Source organism: Puntigrus tetrazona, chromosome 7, assembly GCF_018831695.1.
Source record: "Puntigrus tetrazona isolate hp1 chromosome 7, ASM1883169v1, whole genome shotgun sequence".
In the NCBI taxonomy this organism is placed as follows: Eukaryota; Metazoa; Chordata; class Actinopteri; order Cypriniformes; family Cyprinidae; genus Puntigrus; species Puntigrus tetrazona.
Window position 1 is genome coordinate 12,553,015 of NC_056705.1, and position 18,850 is coordinate 12,571,864.

The following is an 18,850-nucleotide window of genomic DNA, read 5'->3' on the forward strand; positions in this document are numbered from 1 at the left end:
ATCCTGTAGGATAAGATTGACATTGAGTGCTTTATTTTTTTAATTTCCTGTTGCTGTTGAAAGTAGGCCTCATTTTGCAATTAATCTGTCTTAATGACCAATTTCGCATGTTGTTTGTTTTTAGTGTGGGGCATCATTTATGATTTGTGGAGATGACTGAAACTTTGAAGACCAGGTTTGAGTTCCCCAGCTCCCTCATTCAAGCTCAGGTAAAGCACTCGAAAACAGACTGATGATTTAAGCATTTGGAGGTAAAACAAAGTTCAGATTCCACAACAATTCCACTAAATGCTTATCTATCCCGCAAAACGCGTCAGTCTTGAAGAAACCCATTCCTGTGGATGTGTAAATTTGATTAAATCTTTTGTTCAGTTTGCTCAAGGCATGCGAAGAACCAGATTTTCTGCCTAATCTGCTTTTTTTGGCTTGTTTGCCGTAGGCTGTGAGGACGCTGGTCACTGCAGTGCTGAAAGAGAAAGGCCAAAATGAAAGGATTTGTCAGACCACAGCTAAAGTAAGTTTTTATGATCTCGCATATAAACATATCATGGTTATGCCACATAGTTCAAATAAAACGGCCTGTTTTTGCCTGCCGCACCTTTAGGATTTCTACGTCAGTGTTCCTTTGACAAGCAAAATGAATATGATTAAGAGTGTTTTTATCCAGTCACTCAGGGACTAAAAAGACAGTGGTTTGTGAATGAAGGTTTCCAAGGCACAAAAATTTCAAGGGAGCTTTAAATAAAAACCAATTTAAAAAAAATAGCGATGCACCGAAATTAATTTTTTAACAAACTCAGAATTAGTTTTCAATTAGCTGACAAAACAGCACCCAAAATAAAGCTTCATAATGTATACAATCCATAAGTAATCATATTTATTTAATAATCAACACATTTAACAAGTCAAACCGAGTTGCACACTAATATTCAAATACAAGGCACTTTTTATATTATCTTTTCAAGACATGGTTTCATATGAAACGTAGCAGAGTACAAAGTTAATCGTGACAATTGAAAAAATATAAATAATGTTTAGTGAAGACGTGGCCTGTTGGATTGTGTATGTCTGAAATCAGATTTCTTTCAATAAAATAGTACAGAAGTTTTGAGTTTGGAAAGTTGCTGTAAAATATTCATGAATTGACCCATTTTTAGGATATACGTGCTGTTTAGTTTTTCCAGAGAGTTCGTTCCTTTTACAACTTCGTTAACTCTCCCATTTTTGCCCAGTGTTTTTCACAGTGAACTTGTGTTTTATATGAACAGGGTCAAGCGCTGGAGTCTCTGTGGGAGCAGTGCAGCAGTGACAGTAGCGTCATCCGCTCGGCCTGCTGTGATGCTCTGGTGCTACTCGTAGAACAGGGACATGCGGATCTATCTTATGTTCTCAACACCACCCTAAACCTCCTGCCCTCGGCGCGGTATGCTTCTGTCACGCACAATGCAGATCTTTATCCCTTGACATTCCCATTTTAAAAACCTCCATGTGAGCTATATAAATGCTGATAAACGGACTCCATTATCTTGTTTCTTGAACACATTTAAGACCGTGTTATAGCGTCAGTGGTGGCCCTAGATGCGTTCTGAAGTGAAACCGTGGCACACCCTTCAAACTCTGTCAAGGGTTGATGGGACCTTATCAGCGTCCTCAGGCACCGACCTCACCCTTCTCTTAAAACTGGAATTAGGCTTTGTTTAAATTAAAAACGTTAGAGCGTCAAGTGACGTATGTCTTCTTTCCCAGTTCAGTGTGCAAAGAAACATACTGGTAAGCATGTTGTAGAATGCATTTACATTTTCCAGAAGAATCTGTTCATTTATACAGTAAATTTTAAAAGAGAACTGTAATTATACCTGCCGTTTTTTGAAAAACAAACCAGAAAATGTGGTTTGCTATTGATGGTGTTTTTGGTTTGACTGATGTTTTAAGGCTTTTATGCATGCAAACTCTTCACACTGACAACTCAAACTGTGTATTAGAAGTACTTAATGGTTGGCGATTATTGTGTTAGTCACATGATTGTCAACGACTGAATCTCTGGTTTTGTAGATGTGATGCAAATTACCACAGAAGATTTTTTTTATTTCTAAGATACAGATTTTGTTCAAGACCCAGAGAGGTTATTTGGAAACAAGAAAAGAAGTTTGTATTCCTATACAGTGCTGTTCAATAGTCTGGGGCAGTTATTTATTTATTTAAATTTTTTTTTTTTAAAAAGAAGCCCTATGCTTACCAATGCTGATTTAATTTGATCAACGACACAGTTAAAAAGGGATATTGTGAAATATTATTAATATTTAAAATGTGTGTTTTAATATTTTTAAAAATGCCGTTTATTCCACTGCTGACAAAGCTGATTTTGCAGCAGACATTAATTAAGTCTTCAGTGTCACATGATTTTACAGAAACCATTCAAATATACTGAGTTGGTGCTCAAAATGATCATTATCATCGTCGTCAATTTTAAAAAAATGCCGTGAATACATATACTGTGATACATTTGTTTATAGGATTCTTCAATGAACGGAAAGTTACAAAGAACTACATTAATATAAAATAGAAATCTTTTGTAACATAAATGCTTTTTAAAAAAAATTCTAGACTTTTACTCCTTTGAGAATCTTGCTTTATTTTGAAAAGGTTTTTAATCTGATAAATTAATCTTAGACATCTTATTTGAAAAATTAAAACCTGGCTCTCACCGTTAACATAAATTGCCATAAATGATGTTAAAAAAGGGGAGAAGGAAATGTCATGGAAATGCATCCCTCTGTAATAAAGGTATTCATTTAATTTCTTTAAAAGAAAAACATACTGTCCACAAACTTAGTGTATTTGCGGCTTGCTGTTAGAAATCAGTTGCATGTGGAATTTATAATTAAAATTTAGTCAAATGTATATTCTCTATGCAGTTTCAATAATTATATAAAAGTTTAGGGATGCGCTACCATATAAGTATCCAAAAACATTTTTTAAATGTATCTGCTCTGTGACTGTCTGACCCATTTATGTGCTAGTCTGTCAATTGTTTGGCTCTAGGAACAAGCTGCTTTGTTTAATTGGCCTATTAATTGATTATTGTTATTCTTTTTTTGCAAATCTAACAGACCGCATCCATCTGATGCTTTTAAAACGAGCTAAAATTAAGTCTAACCCTAAAGCACAAACAAACACAGATGCTTTTATTGTTTGATTGCTGCTGTAACGTGCTTACTGTATTGCGTTTTTTAAAGGATTACCTCTGCCCACACTCTTCCTTTTTTCCTTTGAGTTGGACTCTTGGATGAAGATAAGAAACAGACTGAGGGTGCACATCTGCATATTCAGAAATTTGAGAAAAAAAAAAACGCATCTGAAATGCAGCCTGCTCCATCAGTCAGCTCATGTGTCTCCAACACACACACACACACACACACACACACACACACTTGGCTGCTGCTGTCATCACTGTCACATGGAGCAGCTACCCACACAATGTACCCTTTCATCATACAGACCTGAATTTTAAAGGAAGAGCTACCCAAAAATAAACATTCTGTCACTATTTACCCACCACCATGTCATTTCAAACCTGTGTGCTGTTTTTCTTCAGTGGAACACAGAAGTAGATTTTTTATTTATTTATTTATTTTTTTATATATATATATATATATCACTATGCAACTTTTGCCTTACAACAGCAGTTCACAGTGACCGGAGGCTGTAAAGCTCCATAAATTACAAAACACATAAAGAACCGTAAAAAATAATCGATATTACTACACTAGATTCTAGGTTGTTTGAAGCTATACCAATCACCTGTACATTCACTATATGGACAGAAAAAGGCACTTCCAAAAACCGTAGCAACAAAGATGAAAATTCATGTGTTTAAAAATGGATTTCCATCGCTGTTGCAACAGTTTTGGAAGTGTCTAAAATGACTGCATCCATATGTAGAAGTCATTGGTGTTTGGTGATGAGTTTTTGGCTCAAGGTCTGCATTTGAAGTCAGACCAGAGGTGTTCAGCTGGGATTAGGAGTTGACAGACCAGTCAAGTTCTTCCACACTGACTTAACCTGTCATTTCTTTTTTAACCTTGCCTTATACAGAGCGGCATTGTCATGTTAGAATAGAAAGGGCTCTTGTCCAAACCTTTGCTATAAAATTAGAAGTGCATAACTCCCTAGAATATCATTATATGCTTTAACGTTAAGATTTGTACTCATGGATATTACTAAAGTAGTCAAACCTGTTAATTAGAAGGGCTTTTGGAAATATAGTGTATTTGTTTTTCAAATTTGGTTTCATTATTTGAGCACTGAAACTTTTGTTACTACCAATTTGTTTTTTATGGTAAAAGATATTGAAGGGTATTGGAGATCAATAACAAAAGGGACTTGTTTGTGGCTTCTTGTGTCAATAACCTCAGCATTATTAAACTCTCTTTTTACCATATGCTGCTGTTATTGGAGATGAGAATACAGAGAAAACACGAAATATTAACAACTGCTTCAACAATTGATTTGCCTCTGTGAGAACCGGCAGCTTTGAGGCTAACATTTCAACATTATGCAGATTTTATTTAGAGCTCATTAAGCACTAATGCCACATTTATTTTCAGCAAGGGCTGTTCTTTCATGCACATTGTCTCAAATAATCCAGCAATAATTTGGTACAGTACATAAGCTGATTGAAACGTAGAAAACTGGAGCGTTATGGCTTTGCTATGCGCGGTGCGTACCAGGCTCACGAAAGAGCCTAGATGAAAGCTGGTAAGATGAATTTCCTTTCACTGTGGAGTTATGTTTTCCCTCCTGGTAAAATATACAGTAATCAAACCCATAGGAGCTGAGAAATGTACAGTCAGACTTGAGAGAGCCGGGAAGGAGGGTTGAAAGAAAACACAGCACATGTTGTCACGCAGAGGTGATTTATAATGTATGAGAAACACTCCACCTGTATTCTCGTTAGGGAATGAGAGCTTTGTATCTTGCATCCCAATATATCATTGGCTACATTTTTTGAGTAGCATACTACTACTAGTACGATTTTTGCTTCATATAGTGAACTGAATCACCTCTTAAATTGGTTAAAACGTGCAGCACATAACCAGAAAACAGTTAATCCTATAATGTGATGCACTTGAACGGACCTTTTGTTTTCAGTTTATTGAGAAGTCCCAGAAGTAATATCAAAGTCATTTTAAAATCATATTGATCCTATTTTAAAAAACGCTGTTACATACTGACCTTACTGTCTTTCAATAAACAGATTTTATGCTATTTGTTGCTTAAAAAATGAAAACATTTGTTCAATTGGATCTTACTTTAGATTGCATATTTGCGATTATGTATGTTTGGAAACAGAGGTGATTAATTTTGTCTTTACAGTTTGCATGCGCTTTAGTGATGGATTGTGGTTTTTCTTGGGTAGTGTTCGCTGATGTTGACTGTTTTGTTTCTTGCCTGGGCAGGAATGTTCAAGGGCTGATCAAAGTGGTCGGGAGGCTGCTACAGATCCAGGCAAGTCAGCGGGATAACGGCGCAAGCTTCACCTGTCCATATTCAATTAGGTGAGTGCCTTTTCCAAGTGCAACAGCTGCTGCCAGTTTTTTTTTTTTTTTTTTTCCCATGTCTAGTCAATTTGGCTTTTAAACATACTAAATTATTTTGCTGTGGGCAACAGAATATGATGCAACTCTTGACAAATGAAGACCTTTTAGGTCGAACTACTGTTTAAAAAGTTCATGGTTTAAAAGATTTTGTAAAATGTTTTATTTCGATAATTATCTGGTTTCACAGAGGCTGTATTTATTTAATCAAACGCATAGTAAAATATTAAAATTGTCAAATATTATAACACATTTAAAGAACAGTTTTTTTGTTTAATAAATCATAATTTAATCCAGTGACTACAAAGCTGATTTAATTAATAAATATATTTAACGTCAATTTAATACATCCGTCCTGAATAATAATAATACATTTTTTTAAAGGTCTTTAATGTCTCAAACTTTAAATAATAATGTATCTATCACAATGGGGTCTCTGAGAAAACACCTTTAAGAATTCATGGCTTTGTTCACATTTAAAGATGTATAGGACCAGTTTGCACTTCCTGACCATTATTTTCAGCTTGCATATGGCCTTTCATGTTTTGTTTGTTTATTTATGTGAATTAATCCTTGTTTGTATGACCTCTCGTGATGAGTTACTTTATAATGAATCAAATGACTCCGCGTGTCATTTTTCTCCTTCTCTGTTGAGTTCCTCCCTGGTGTGAAGATGAATGGGTGGAGGGCTCTGTGCTGGCCTGGGATTGGTGCTTGGCCTTTAGCACGGGTGGGCACTGAGGGAGGGCTGGAGGATTAATGGAAGATGCCCACTGGTGCTCATTGTGTCCGTCTGCTCGATGGCTCCTCTGCAATCTGCTCCGGGGTCACAAAGCCACTTACTGTAGATATCCAACAGAAGCAGAGAGGGGTAGGGTGGGGTTGTGTAGGGATTGTAGAATGCCTAAATCAACTCTGTTTCTCTAGAAAAAAGACGGCGACGAAAGGCTCAAACTATAAATCTTTTTTAATTTGTTTTGGGCACAGTATTCCCTAAGTGCCCGCCACACGAAACTCATTCAAGGCTGCATTTATTTGATCGAACATACAGTAAATATAGTAAGATTGTAAAATATTATTACAAGATAAAAAATAGTTTCTATTGTAATACGTTTTAAAATGTAACTCATTCCTGCAGTGGTCTTCAGTACCACATGATTTTTCAGAAGTTATTCTAACATGCTGATCTGGTGCTTAATTTTGTGATACATTTTGATAGTATTTCTTGATCAATAGAAAGTTCAAAAGTTTTTTTGCAACCTAAAGAAGTGTTCACTGTCATTTTTGGTAAATTTGATGCATCACTGCTGAATAAAAGTAGCATATTTATTTCTTTAAAATACATTTATTGACCCCAAACCTTTGAATATTGATGAGTATGCGTGTGTATGTGTAAATATGTGTATTGTATAATATTATTTATTATTTGTGTTGTCTATTATTGTCTATGTGGCTATATAATATTTTTTCTAGCAATTTATCCTAGCCCTTCCGCTTCAGACTGCAAACCCACAACTCAGGAAGATATATTAAATCAAATAAAATACATTTTATTCTCTATTGTGCTGTATATTCAAAGTCCGTAGACTCAAACTTTCAAATTCTCCTTGACTGCCAAAGTTTTAAACGCGGTTAAGGAGTCTCGCTTTAAACTTTCAGTTCAGATAAGTGAGATGGAGGTCAATGTGTCAGCCAGCCATTGTCTGGCAGATAATGTTGTGGCTGTCTGCCGAAAACCGGCTCTGATGGATGAACCCTGATAATGTGATGGCTGCACCAGTTGGCCGGGGAACAAGAAGAGATAGATGAGCAAATGTTTGAACTGTAGGATGTCTGTGGAGGGAGTGGAAAGCTTTGCTGCAGCCCTAACATCTGGCTGGAGGTGACCCAGAACATAAATTTAAGTGCTGAAAGACTGTTTACCATAAAGAGAATCTTCAAGGTAGCTTTATAAAATATGTTCCTGTCTGACCCAGTGCCAAAGGCACACACAAACACTGTGATCAGGGATTTGGATGAGTTCATTAATCTTGGATAAAAGAGCATGTGTGTTTGTTAATAAAAGGGCCTTCATTTGTATCTTAGCATTAAGGCTAGACATTAATCACAGAATAAGAGGGAAAGACATCCAAGCAAAAAGGAGGCTGCATTTCTTATTTATTAGTTGATCCTCTTCAGTGAATGGGTGCCATCAGAATGAGAGCAGCTGATAAAAACACAAGTAAATTTTTCTGTGTCCATAATAACACTTCCTACAGCTATTTTGACTCTCATTTGCTGTAGAGATTCTATTTGTAAGCATTTTGCTCTGAAGTTGCCAACCCAAAATGCTTAGACCACAATTCACAATTACTGATGTTTAATTATTCAATTTTTTTTGTTTAAGGACCTTCCCTCACCCTTACATCACAGTTCTGGAAAACCGCCCCGACTGCTGGCCCGCTCTGCTCCAGGAAATTGATGACTTCCTTCAGCTGGCTACAGACAAGTATGAAATCTCTATTATCAGCATCAAGTGCTATGTGAAATGTAGTCCATGTTTTTGGCCTTTGCTTTTTAAAATCTGTAACAACAGAACAGATTGAATTCTGATTTCTTTTTAAACCTTTACCTTAAATTATGTATACCGTGGGTTTTCTTTAGAGATGAGCCAGCATATGTGGAAATGTTGGTACCATTTCTCCGTTACCTGTACTGCGAGCCCCAGAGGTTGTCAGAAAATGCCCTGCTCAGACACAGCTTCCTCAGGGTCCTGCTTCACCCGCGAGGGGCGCCTGAGCCCGACAGCCCGCAGGAAAAGAGGGCGTCTAGTACTAGGGTGGTCCGTGAGCTAATACGCAGCCTCTTTGACCTGCTTCCATACATGCTGGTAAGCTGGCGGATGATTTCTGATGTGCTGAGCTGAAGTAGCTCTATAGTGCTATGTGGCTTGGTCCCATAACAGAAGGTTTTAAATTACCCATCACTGTAAATTTCCCAGGGTGCCTAGCACTACTGTGTGATTTAACAAAAGGCCATAAAGGTGTCAAACATTACTATTTAAAAGTTTTGTTTTGTTTTTTTTGTTTTTTTTAAACTGAACTGAATTGAACTGAAGGTGACGTTATAGACAATTTATAAAGATTTCATATTGTTGATTTGAATTTTATTTATCAAAGAATTATGGAATACAACAAAATATGTGCATCACAGTTTCCACGAAAATAAAGACTTGAGTTATGATGCTGAAAAATTCTTTATCACAAGAATAAAATATATTTTAAAATATTTAACATTATTTTTGAAATTATAATATTTCATTATTTTAATGCATTTTAATAAATAAATAAATAAATGCAGCGTCGTTGAGCATTTTGAAAACATAAAATAAAAAGGAAAAATAGGTCATACAGGGCTATATGGGATCAGTCAATAATGACAAAACGAACTATCTTTGGCTGAACTGTGCTTTCAAGCATTTTTACCACTCTCTGTTCACACACTATATACTTCCTGTGACCCATCAGGTGGACAGTGTAACTGCAGTGGTTGAGTTCAGCTCATTTGCTGAATCTCTGACACTGGCTCTGCTCACCGATCCAGGCTTCTGGAGAAAGGAACTGACCGAGCTGGCTCTTCAGCTTCTGTGCGCCTGTCAGCTCAGTGTTCATCTAGGAGGAGAACTGATGTCTCTCCTTCACACGCTCCACCAGATAATACCAGCACAAGCAGAGGTAAATGCACACATTACAGTGTAATATTCTGCCTCATTTTCTTTATATTATTTAGGTGGGAATGGAAGTATGAGAAACGATAACCTCTATTCAAATCAGTGCCGTTTAATTGCATTCATTTACAAAATGCAGATCGTAAAACGCATTATTTTCAAAGTGAAAATGGCCAGATTAGTATTATTTTTTTGTTGCGGCAGTTGCATTCTCTGTGTGATCTCAACAAATCTTCTCCTCTCATCTTTATAATGGTTTTGTTTGCACAACGTTTTCTAGCTCAAAGCGATTTGCATTCAACTTTCCCTCAGAGGCTCCATCTGTGTCAAGCCGTTTGTCTGATTGTGCTCTATCTAACTGTAGGAACTCTCGCCTGAGCAAGTGATCATGGGAATCTCCCTGCTACTGCTAAGTGCCTCCACCTCTCAACAAACTGCCCTCCTAGAGCTCGGTAAAGCCCCTCTTGCTACAGTTTCTGACTGCATCAAATTGATCTTAATTTCCACATCAAATGCTGAAAGTACAGGCACAGATTGTATTTTTGTTACTTTTTCTTGCTGAGTTTCGTAACCTATACAAATAAAACTGTGAGGAAAAAAAATATGTAAAAGTGTAGACTCGCTATAATGGTTATATTTCAGGATAAATGGCATCAGTAAATTATAATGATTTATTTCTAAGGCTCATACTTGGGATTATGGATTTGAACCTTTAATTATTTAGCACTATATATGGCACAGATCGTTTCAAACAGCTTTACAATAATAAACAGGGAAAAAAAACTGAATCAACTTAATCAAAAATGAGGCAAATTTAAATGCTGGAAAGCAGCTCTAAAAAGACAATATAGTCAAAAGTCAGGTATAAAAATGTATGGCAGTAGTGCTGTTTTTCAACTCCAGGCAAACCCTTAACCCTGTATTTTAAACTTGACATACCATTTGTCCAGCAGAGTTTGAGCTAAAAACATAATTTTAGACCCAAAATGATGTGCTTTGTTGGTGTATGTTACATAATAAAATGAATAAAATTACACTGACACTGTTGTCTTTGTAGAGCTTTAGAGAAAGAATTCGATTTTTTTCCCTCATATTTGATGAAGTTCAAATATAATTTCTGTGAAGCTTCTTTGAAAAATTCTTATATAAAGCGCTAAATAAGTAAAGGTAACTCGATTGACCCTAACAGAATTAAAACGAGTTACTGCGTTCACTAAGTTAGAGTTGTGAACTATAACTTGTCTGTTTCATTTCTGCCAGCTGTGAAGTTTGTCCCTCCTGATGTTCCTCCACCCTGGGGAGCGTCTTTGCTGGTGATGCCCTTGTTACAAGTATTGTCCTGCTCCAGCCTCATGGAAGCTCTTACAGACTCAGAAACGCACACAAAGAACCTTAAACTGGCCAATTCACTGTTGCAGACGGTTCAAAGAGATCCTGCAGATCGAAAAGAGGTGCCATAAATAACCGTGCGCTCATTCGATAGCGAGTTCTCAAAGTGGCGTGTGACATTAGGCTTTGCGTTTGCTTCTACAGGGCTCCACGCAGCTGAGTTTGCCTCTCAGCGTTTGGTACAACGAGCTTCAAGTGGCCACCAGCGTCTTACACCGAATTTCCATGGACTCCATGTCTACTGTAGAATGGCTTTACTCCCTGCAGTCATCGCTGTCTGTCTGTGAGCACGTCCCAGATACTGTCTGTCTCCTGGTGTCCCATGTTATCGTCAGCAGGCACGGGGATCTCTGCAAGTTAGCGCTGGACGCTGCGGCCGCCGTCGCTGAGGCCGATCCTGCTAAGGTAAATTTCTCTGTGATTAGTTTGTTAATTGTTGTATTGCAGCTCTGAAGGTGGTGCGGCTTAGTGGTTAATGTTTCAAACCGGAAACCCAACATTTTTTTTTGTAGTAAGAAAAATGCTTTTATTGAACAAGAAGTAAATTGTTTACAAGTGAAGTAAAGACGGTCATTATGTTTTCCTTTTATATATGTTTTATATATGCATATATCTCTGCTGTATTCCTCCTGGCAGAATGTGTGTGTGTGTGTGTGTGTGTTTAAGGATTTAATGATTTTCGAACGATCATCTGTCACCGTTACATTTCAAAATAAGTGTTTTCTATTTCAACATATTTTAATTGTGATAATAGTTTAAAATAGTTTTGTTTCTATAGAATTTTTCAATAAAAATCAGATGGTGAGCATAAGACATTTCTTTAAAAACAAAACAAATCGTGGCGTGTGTGTGTATAAAACAGTACATCAATATATATTTATATACAGTATTATAAAGAGAACATTTTCCTCCATGGAAAGACATAAGTGTGAGTCAGTGATGACAATTTTCTTTTCCTTCAACCATAGTTTGCTTAAGGAAGATTGTCGGTGTAATATATGTAAACATTGTGGAGTTAAAGAAAAGATTAGACAAAGTAGGCATACTTCACATCAGACTACATTCACAGAGATTGTTCAGAAACTGTTGTGCGGAATTGTTTTTATGTTCTGTCGTTTTTGATTGGCTTCCATGTTTCATTCAGGACTGTGAAGGATTTTCACAAAACACAAAGACTGCCTAACAGTTCTCTAAGCGGTAATGATGAAAACCACAGTCGTTAGATGTGTTCCTTTTACACATTAAGAGCACCACATTGTTCCCTGAATGACAGACATTTAACAAAAAATAGCACAATTGGAAAAACTATTTTCCCCTCATCTTACGCTTTCATTTCTCTCCATTATCCAGATGTCAGTGTTACTAGGCAACATGCGCAGCCTTAGAAACCGGAGCAGTAATTACTTTAGCTAAATGCTAAATGAAGGTGTATCGTGGTACAGTAGACCTGTACTCCCCACTTACATTCATTACAGGATGCTTTAGGGCTCTCGTGGACAGAAAGTCATTGAGACCAGAACGACTGGCAACTGTGAACACGGGTAGTGTGTGACCTGAGGTAGGATGTGCAGCACCGCAGGACTTCTGTAATCACACTAACAGGAAGATATTCAAGGAGGAATATGCATCATCTGTCACTGGCTCCGTGCCCTTATTAGAGGCCTTGGATGGATGCTGAGATTCAATCTCGACTGCTTTCCGATTAGGGCTGGCTGATTTATTGAATGCTCACAGTGTAGTCGCTGTGATTCTGCTGCTGATAGAAATGATTGCATTGATTTTATAATGTGAGATGTGCTTTTTATTTGACCATGTTGATGAGACAACATGTCATTAGACTATTTACACAAACTTTCCTGTGAGTTTTAGTGGCATCTTATTTAAACTTTCAGTAACAAATAGTGTTGTTGTTGTTGTTGGTCAGTTAAATTCATTGCAGCATTTCAATGTTTGTGTCAACGCTCAAAAATCCCCATGTGACATTTAAGGAGAGTAGTAAGTCCTTGTTTAATTTTTTTAATAATAGAGTCAAAAGCAGCATAGTCTTAACCATTTTCAAGAATTGGCAAAAACACATCTATTCTATTTTTTTGAGCATCTAACTCTAGCACTCTCTGTTCTAATTTTATTCTTTAAAAAAACCTCTTCATTTTCTGTTTAGTTTTATTATAAAATGTTAACATTAAGCCTTTCTGATCTTTTTTTGTTCATTATTATTATATAAAATTAACAAAAGCAACAAAGGTCTCTAACACTAGCTCAATCCATTTATTTTTATATATATATATATATATATATATATATATATATATATATTATAATTTATATATATAATCTTTTTATATATATATATATATATATATATATATATATATATATATATATATATATATATATAAATTGAGAAAACAACTTAAAAAATGTATATTGTAATTTAAATCTATAAGTGCTATAAAGGTTCTACCAAACAGCCCAAAATCTTAAACTTGACATCTGCATGAAAAAAACTGTTTTTGTCTGTATTGTCTCCCCTTAATATATTAAAATATTTTGGCAAAATTGATGTAAGTAAATATTGCTCTTTGTGGCTACACATAAATAATACATTTTGATTCTGTTTATTTTGTGAAGAACAATATTTTAAAAATGTATGGTAATATTTTTTTGTAGATTTTGTGAGATTTATATGCATTTGAATTTAATTTATTCAGAACAATTATTTGGAAAAAAATGTATACATTTCTTTACCCTGAATAAATGTTGTTTTGATCTTTATCAAAGAAAGCTAAAAGAGTGTGTAAAAAAACATGAAGCATCACAACTGCTTTCAACTGTCAGCATATTACAATGATTTCCAAAGGATCATGTGACACTGAAGACTGGAGTAATAATGCTAAAAAACAACAACTTTGCATCACATGAATAAATATCAAGATAGAAGACGGTTGTGTTCAATTTGAATAATCTTTGTGATCATCATGTTGAAATATCAGTCTTTATTGTAATTGTAATCAAATAAATGCAGGATTGGTGAGCATAAAAGACCAGACTTTTGAACAAAAGTTGTATTATACACTTTCTCCATACAGGTTAGTTTTCTCTGTTTTTCCACCCTTTCTTTGGTCCTCACTCATTAGATCTGTTAATTGGCTTGATCTGTGGGTCAGAGGTTGTGCTGGTGTCTGTCCTCTCAGCTTTCAGGGAAGGTTTTGTAATGGGGATGCTGAGGGGTTAATCTCCAATTAGAGGTTAGAACAACTGCTATGGAGCCCCTCTAAGGGTTAAAAATCTTCTCAAGAGAGCAGAGATCCAGTACTGCTGGTTAGTGAGGGTCTAATAGGGAGAGGCTTCTCTGGGGAATTGTTTTACAAATCCTAAAGATAAATTAGGAAAGATAGTAGATTTTACGCGATGCCATTTTGCACATTTATTACCCTTCTTAGAAACACTTTACTTAAGTCCTGTGTTTAATGCTTGATCTAATTGGCCACAATCACATAGGAGTTCTTTCTGGGAACATGATAAATATTGCATAATCAAACCTTATTAAGGCTATTAAAGCTAAGCATTATTGAGCGTATCGCTACAACTGCAGCTGGGGAAATACCAATAAACCCTTGCATTTTGATTATGTAAATGTTTCTTGTTAAAAGCATGGTGACTTTTGGAGATCAAATGGGTTTTTATTTCTGTTTAATGTAGTTGGTGAATCATTTCTTGCGTATGATTATTGTTCTTTTACACTGTTCATTTCAAACTCTCTTTTCAAGTGAAATTATTTTTTGTGTAGTTTTATATATTGAGAATTGTACATTGTTGCACATTGATTGTCTTTAGCCTTATTCATTGTTATAGTTATTAGTATTTTTTCACTTCAAACGTACATTTTAAATGTGTTCAAATTTTTTTTGTCATTTTTGTCATGCTTTTATGTAGTGTTTGTATTTATTATTGTATTTATTGTTTTGGTCACAGATGGTATTTAAATAGATTTTATTTTATTTTTTTCATTTTTACGGTTACATTAATAATAATCGTGCTTGCAACTTTTTTTGGAAGAAATATATTCTCACAAAATTATATATATATATATATATATATATATATATGTATGTATATATATATATATATATATATGTATATGTATATATATATATATATATATATATATATGTATATGTATATATATATATATATGTATATATATATATATATATATATATATATATATATATATATATATATATATATATATATATATATGTATGTATATGTATATATATATATATATATGTATATGTATATGTGTATATATATATATATATATGTATATATATACGTATATAATTCTTTTTTTTTATTTTGACATTTTATGTTTATTTGGCAAATGCTGACTGTTTGAATACTTTTACATAGTTAAAGTAGATGTGGTGTTTTACAGTCAATAATAATTAGGGTTTCAAGTATGAGTACAGTGTCTTGAACTGGCAGACGTTGATCAGGGTCTCGTCTGGATCTGAGCCTCAAGGGGTCCAATCTTAATATGTATCTAGGTCTAGGAGGATGTGGTCTTGATTTCAGCTCTGATGCCTCCAGAAGTCTTTTTTTAAAAGAATCCCTGGATTAGTTTGAGTTTTGTTAGTTACTTATTTATGCACAACGCTGGCCTTGTGGGAATGTGAGCTGTTGTGTTTTCCCGGAGCAAAAGACTCCGATATAAACCAGCGGACTTGTTTAGTCACCGCAAAGCATTTCATTTGATGCCAAAAACATGAAATGAATTAGCAAAGCAGCTCTTGGGTACGTACTCAGAGTTGAGGGCATTCTCAATTCAGGTAGAGAAAGTTTTCAGGTCCTTCACACGCTTCGCAATTTTTCACCAGTTTGTCACTGTTTACTGTAGCCCCTCAGTCGAGCATACCTTTCATTTTTATTTTACTTGAGCTGAGGAAACACTGGCCTTGGGCCAGTCTTTTAGTATTATGGAAGCTTCTCGAGCAGTGTTTATGCAGAAAATAAAGAAAGAGAGAAACAGGGTGTTAGTCAGACGGTTGGAGAGGATTGCAGCAACTGTTGGAATGAACTTCAAAGCCGAGGGCTCTTTGGCGTTCCTCGCCCGCTGCATGAGATGGATAACTTGTGACAGTCTTGCTCGGTTTAACTCGAATGAGGTGGGTGAGAAGAATAAGAATTTGCCCTCCCACCCCTCCTCCATCAGCCTCTCGCTGTGATGAGCATGTCTCGTTACGTTATAGGCTCCGGCGTTTCTTTGGTAGCCAGTCATGAGTGATTTTCCTGATTATCTGTTGTTTTAGCCTCTTTATTTTCTTAACTTAGAAGCCGTATTTCTGAGTGCACGGTCAACTTTTTTCATTCCACTGTCTTTTTTTCTTTTTTTTGTCATCGTCTTCTTACTTGCTTGATTTCTTTCTCAACTATTTTGAATGACTGAACTGCAACAAAGCAATTAAAGCTGAGCAACATGAACTTTTTATTGCTACATCTCAAATGAGTGTTCACCCAAAAATGGGAAAATTTCATCACCTTCATTTTGTTCCAAACCCGTGCGGCTGGTTTTTTTGTCATTGGGGTCCAATGTAATTTCATGGTGCAAAACAGAAAATTCTTCAAAATGCAATTTTTTGTGTCATGTTGAAAAATCAAAGCCACTTTGTTTTGGAAGGACGTGAGGATTTTGACTTGCTTTTGATTTTGTACTTTCAGTATTCCTTGATTGTTGTCACATCCATCTTTTTCCGTCTTTCTCGCAGTTAGCAGTTTTCATACAGTGTTTTTCAAGGGCCTTTGCATTGCGTTTGTCCTACATGCTTTCATTTTTAATTAAATTCTTTGTAGCGCTCTTTGAAAGGATTGGATGTTAAGAATGCCCTGTGAGCGTCTGATGATGATTCGTTTAATTTCTGTCAGCTTAATAAAAATAAAACTGAGATGATTATGTTTGGCTTTTCTGCTGGTACCCAACTGCAGATGCCGTAACGACGATGTCTTGACCCCGTTGTTGAATATTAACAGTAACCTTCACTAAGAAAAGCTCATATCTTGCTGCTGTGCTTTCGCAGTCTCAAGTCTGAACTGGTGCTTAAGAAACATTTCTTCCTCTTTTTAGTATTTTTATTGTTACAAACTAGTAGTGCACAACAAAACAAAATTGCCACAACACCACGGAAGCAAGCCGCAACACAACGGAATTAGCACAACGTAAAGGAAACAATGAAATTAATATAACACAACGAAATTAGCTCAACACAATGGAAACAAGCCACAACACACATGCTATTTTTTTAGGAATATTTGTAAGAAATCCTTGCCAAAAGTATTCATTCAGATCTAACATCTGTGTATCTGACCTTCTCTCAACTCCAGCAGTTCAGAAAGTGGTAGCTGTTCTTTTTTTTTTTTATTGATTGACTGATACTAATAGATCCCATCACTCCTGTACTGGCTTCATTGCAAGCTTTTTAATTGATTTTACAATGCTATTAATTTTTAAGGCCCTGCATGGACTTACTCCACAGTATTAGTAATCTCCTCCAACCTTACTTGACCTTCAGCTCCTTGAGGTCATCAACCAATTACTTCTGTTCCCCTCTTGCTTTTTCGGTCCGAGGCAGATCAGGCGTTCTTAGCTGTGACCGGATTTTGGATTTCAAAAGCTTTGTGCCTGAAATGTGTTTATTAGGTTGCTTTTCTTTGCGGTTTATTATCTATTTGCTGTCTGTTAAATCGTTTTTCCGTTTACCTGTAGGTGCCATGTCTACTTCCCGTCCTGATGTTTAAACTAGGCAGAGTGTCTGATCCGGCTTTGTCTCACTCTGTTCTCCACACTCTGCCAAAACTGGGAACACACAAGGTACAGTCATTAACATGCACAGCATGCACTGTTTACCTGATGAGGGAATATTAAATCAGAATCTTAATCAATAGATATTTTCCAGCAAATGTGTTTTCTTGAAGTTTTACCAAGAAAAATAATTGGAATTGGAAATTAAATTACTTTTAATTTAATTAAACGCGCAGATAGCTAATCATTCACTGTTAATAAAGGATATTAAAAAGTTGTTAACATGCATGGCAGCCAAAATTAAGAATGCAGCACCATTTACAGGGTATCGCAGCACAGCTCCACAAAACATGAATATAGTCCGTCTGCAAGGATTTGGGATACTTTGCTTCCCCTGTTGCTATGGCAACAGCTCACCTGCGCTGTAGGCAACTCCAGCCATTAACCTGACCATTGTCTGTGCCTTTGTTATTCATTTGATTTCTCTAACAATACGTATTATTCATAAATCTTCTATGCCAAATGTGTACTTCCATAACATTTCGCTTGCTAGTAAAGTGCCACATCAACAAAAACACATTCTGAAGGTTGCACAGCGTACTATAAGTATATGAGTAAATGAGAGAGAGCAGATGTTTTTGCTGATGTTATTCATCTTTATTTTAAATGCTTAGGCACTCTATCATCAGCCTTTGAATGTGGGTGGCAGTGTTTGCCCTTTAATGTAGTTTTTAATTTCAGCTTTTTGTAATCTGTGAGATACTCTTATTTTTTTAAAAGCGCAGCAGAACACAACCTGGCCTGTAGGTCACAGTTGAAGCATTAAAAACATAAAAGCATCGAGCAATTTAAGTTTGCATATATTAACTAAACTATGCTTTTAGCTAAGTTTGCATATATCTGGTTTTGTTCGGTGTGTTTTAGTGGATGTGTATCTTCTGCCTCATGCGTGTCTGACCTCTCTTGTGTTTCAGTTCTGTATCCCGCAGGTGCTTCACGTCCTCCAAACTCTGGGCAGTTCATCCAGACTGAGGCCTGTGGCTCTGCGCCTCTTAACTCTGTTATGGCAAAAACAGGTGCAGTTAACACGGATATCTGTTAAAACTGTTCTACCCTTTGTTGTGTCAGATGTCTGCTGTGAGGTAGGGTGTCTTGAATCCAGCCCCTTGAATATCAGTGTTCAACATTTATTTAAAATTAACGTATTCCTGTTTGTTTCTGTTTAGTATTCTAATTTACTTTATTTCAAATACAGCAGTTTGACTTTTTTTTTATAAAGAGAGAGATCTGCTAATTTGATCCTACAATATCTGCTAGAAATGTATTTAAATGTATGAATGAAACCGTATGAGATAA

At 35.8% G+C, this 18,850-nt stretch overlaps 1 protein-coding gene across 2 annotated transcripts in view; it reads left to right on the plus strand.

Moving 5' to 3' along the window:
- Positions 1 to 18,850, plus strand: part of focad (focadhesin) — a 41,040-nt gene that overhangs the window by 2,456 nt on the left and 19,734 nt on the right. Inside the window, exons 2-13 of one of the 2 annotated variants that reach the window (XM_043244620.1) lie at positions 125 to 209; positions 440 to 514; positions 1,269 to 1,423; positions 5,460 to 5,558; positions 7,984 to 8,085; positions 8,241 to 8,466; positions 9,104 to 9,310; positions 9,668 to 9,755; positions 10,564 to 10,754; positions 10,837 to 11,097; positions 17,459 to 17,563; positions 18,469 to 18,570. In XM_043244620.1, the coding sequence (XP_043100555.1) occupies positions 153 to 209; positions 440 to 514; positions 1,269 to 1,423; positions 5,460 to 5,558; positions 7,984 to 8,085; positions 8,241 to 8,466; positions 9,104 to 9,310; positions 9,668 to 9,755; positions 10,564 to 10,754; positions 10,837 to 11,097; positions 17,459 to 17,563; positions 18,469 to 18,570 (1,668 nt within the window). In that variant the 5' untranslated portion in view covers positions 125 to 152. Of the gene's footprint in view, positions 1 to 124; positions 210 to 439; positions 515 to 1,268; positions 1,771 to 5,459; positions 5,559 to 7,983; positions 8,086 to 8,240; positions 8,467 to 9,103; positions 9,311 to 9,667; positions 9,756 to 10,563; positions 10,755 to 10,836; positions 11,098 to 17,458; positions 17,564 to 18,468; positions 18,571 to 18,850 lie in introns of those variants that run through there. The other variant, XM_043244621.1, reaches the window with a different exon arrangement.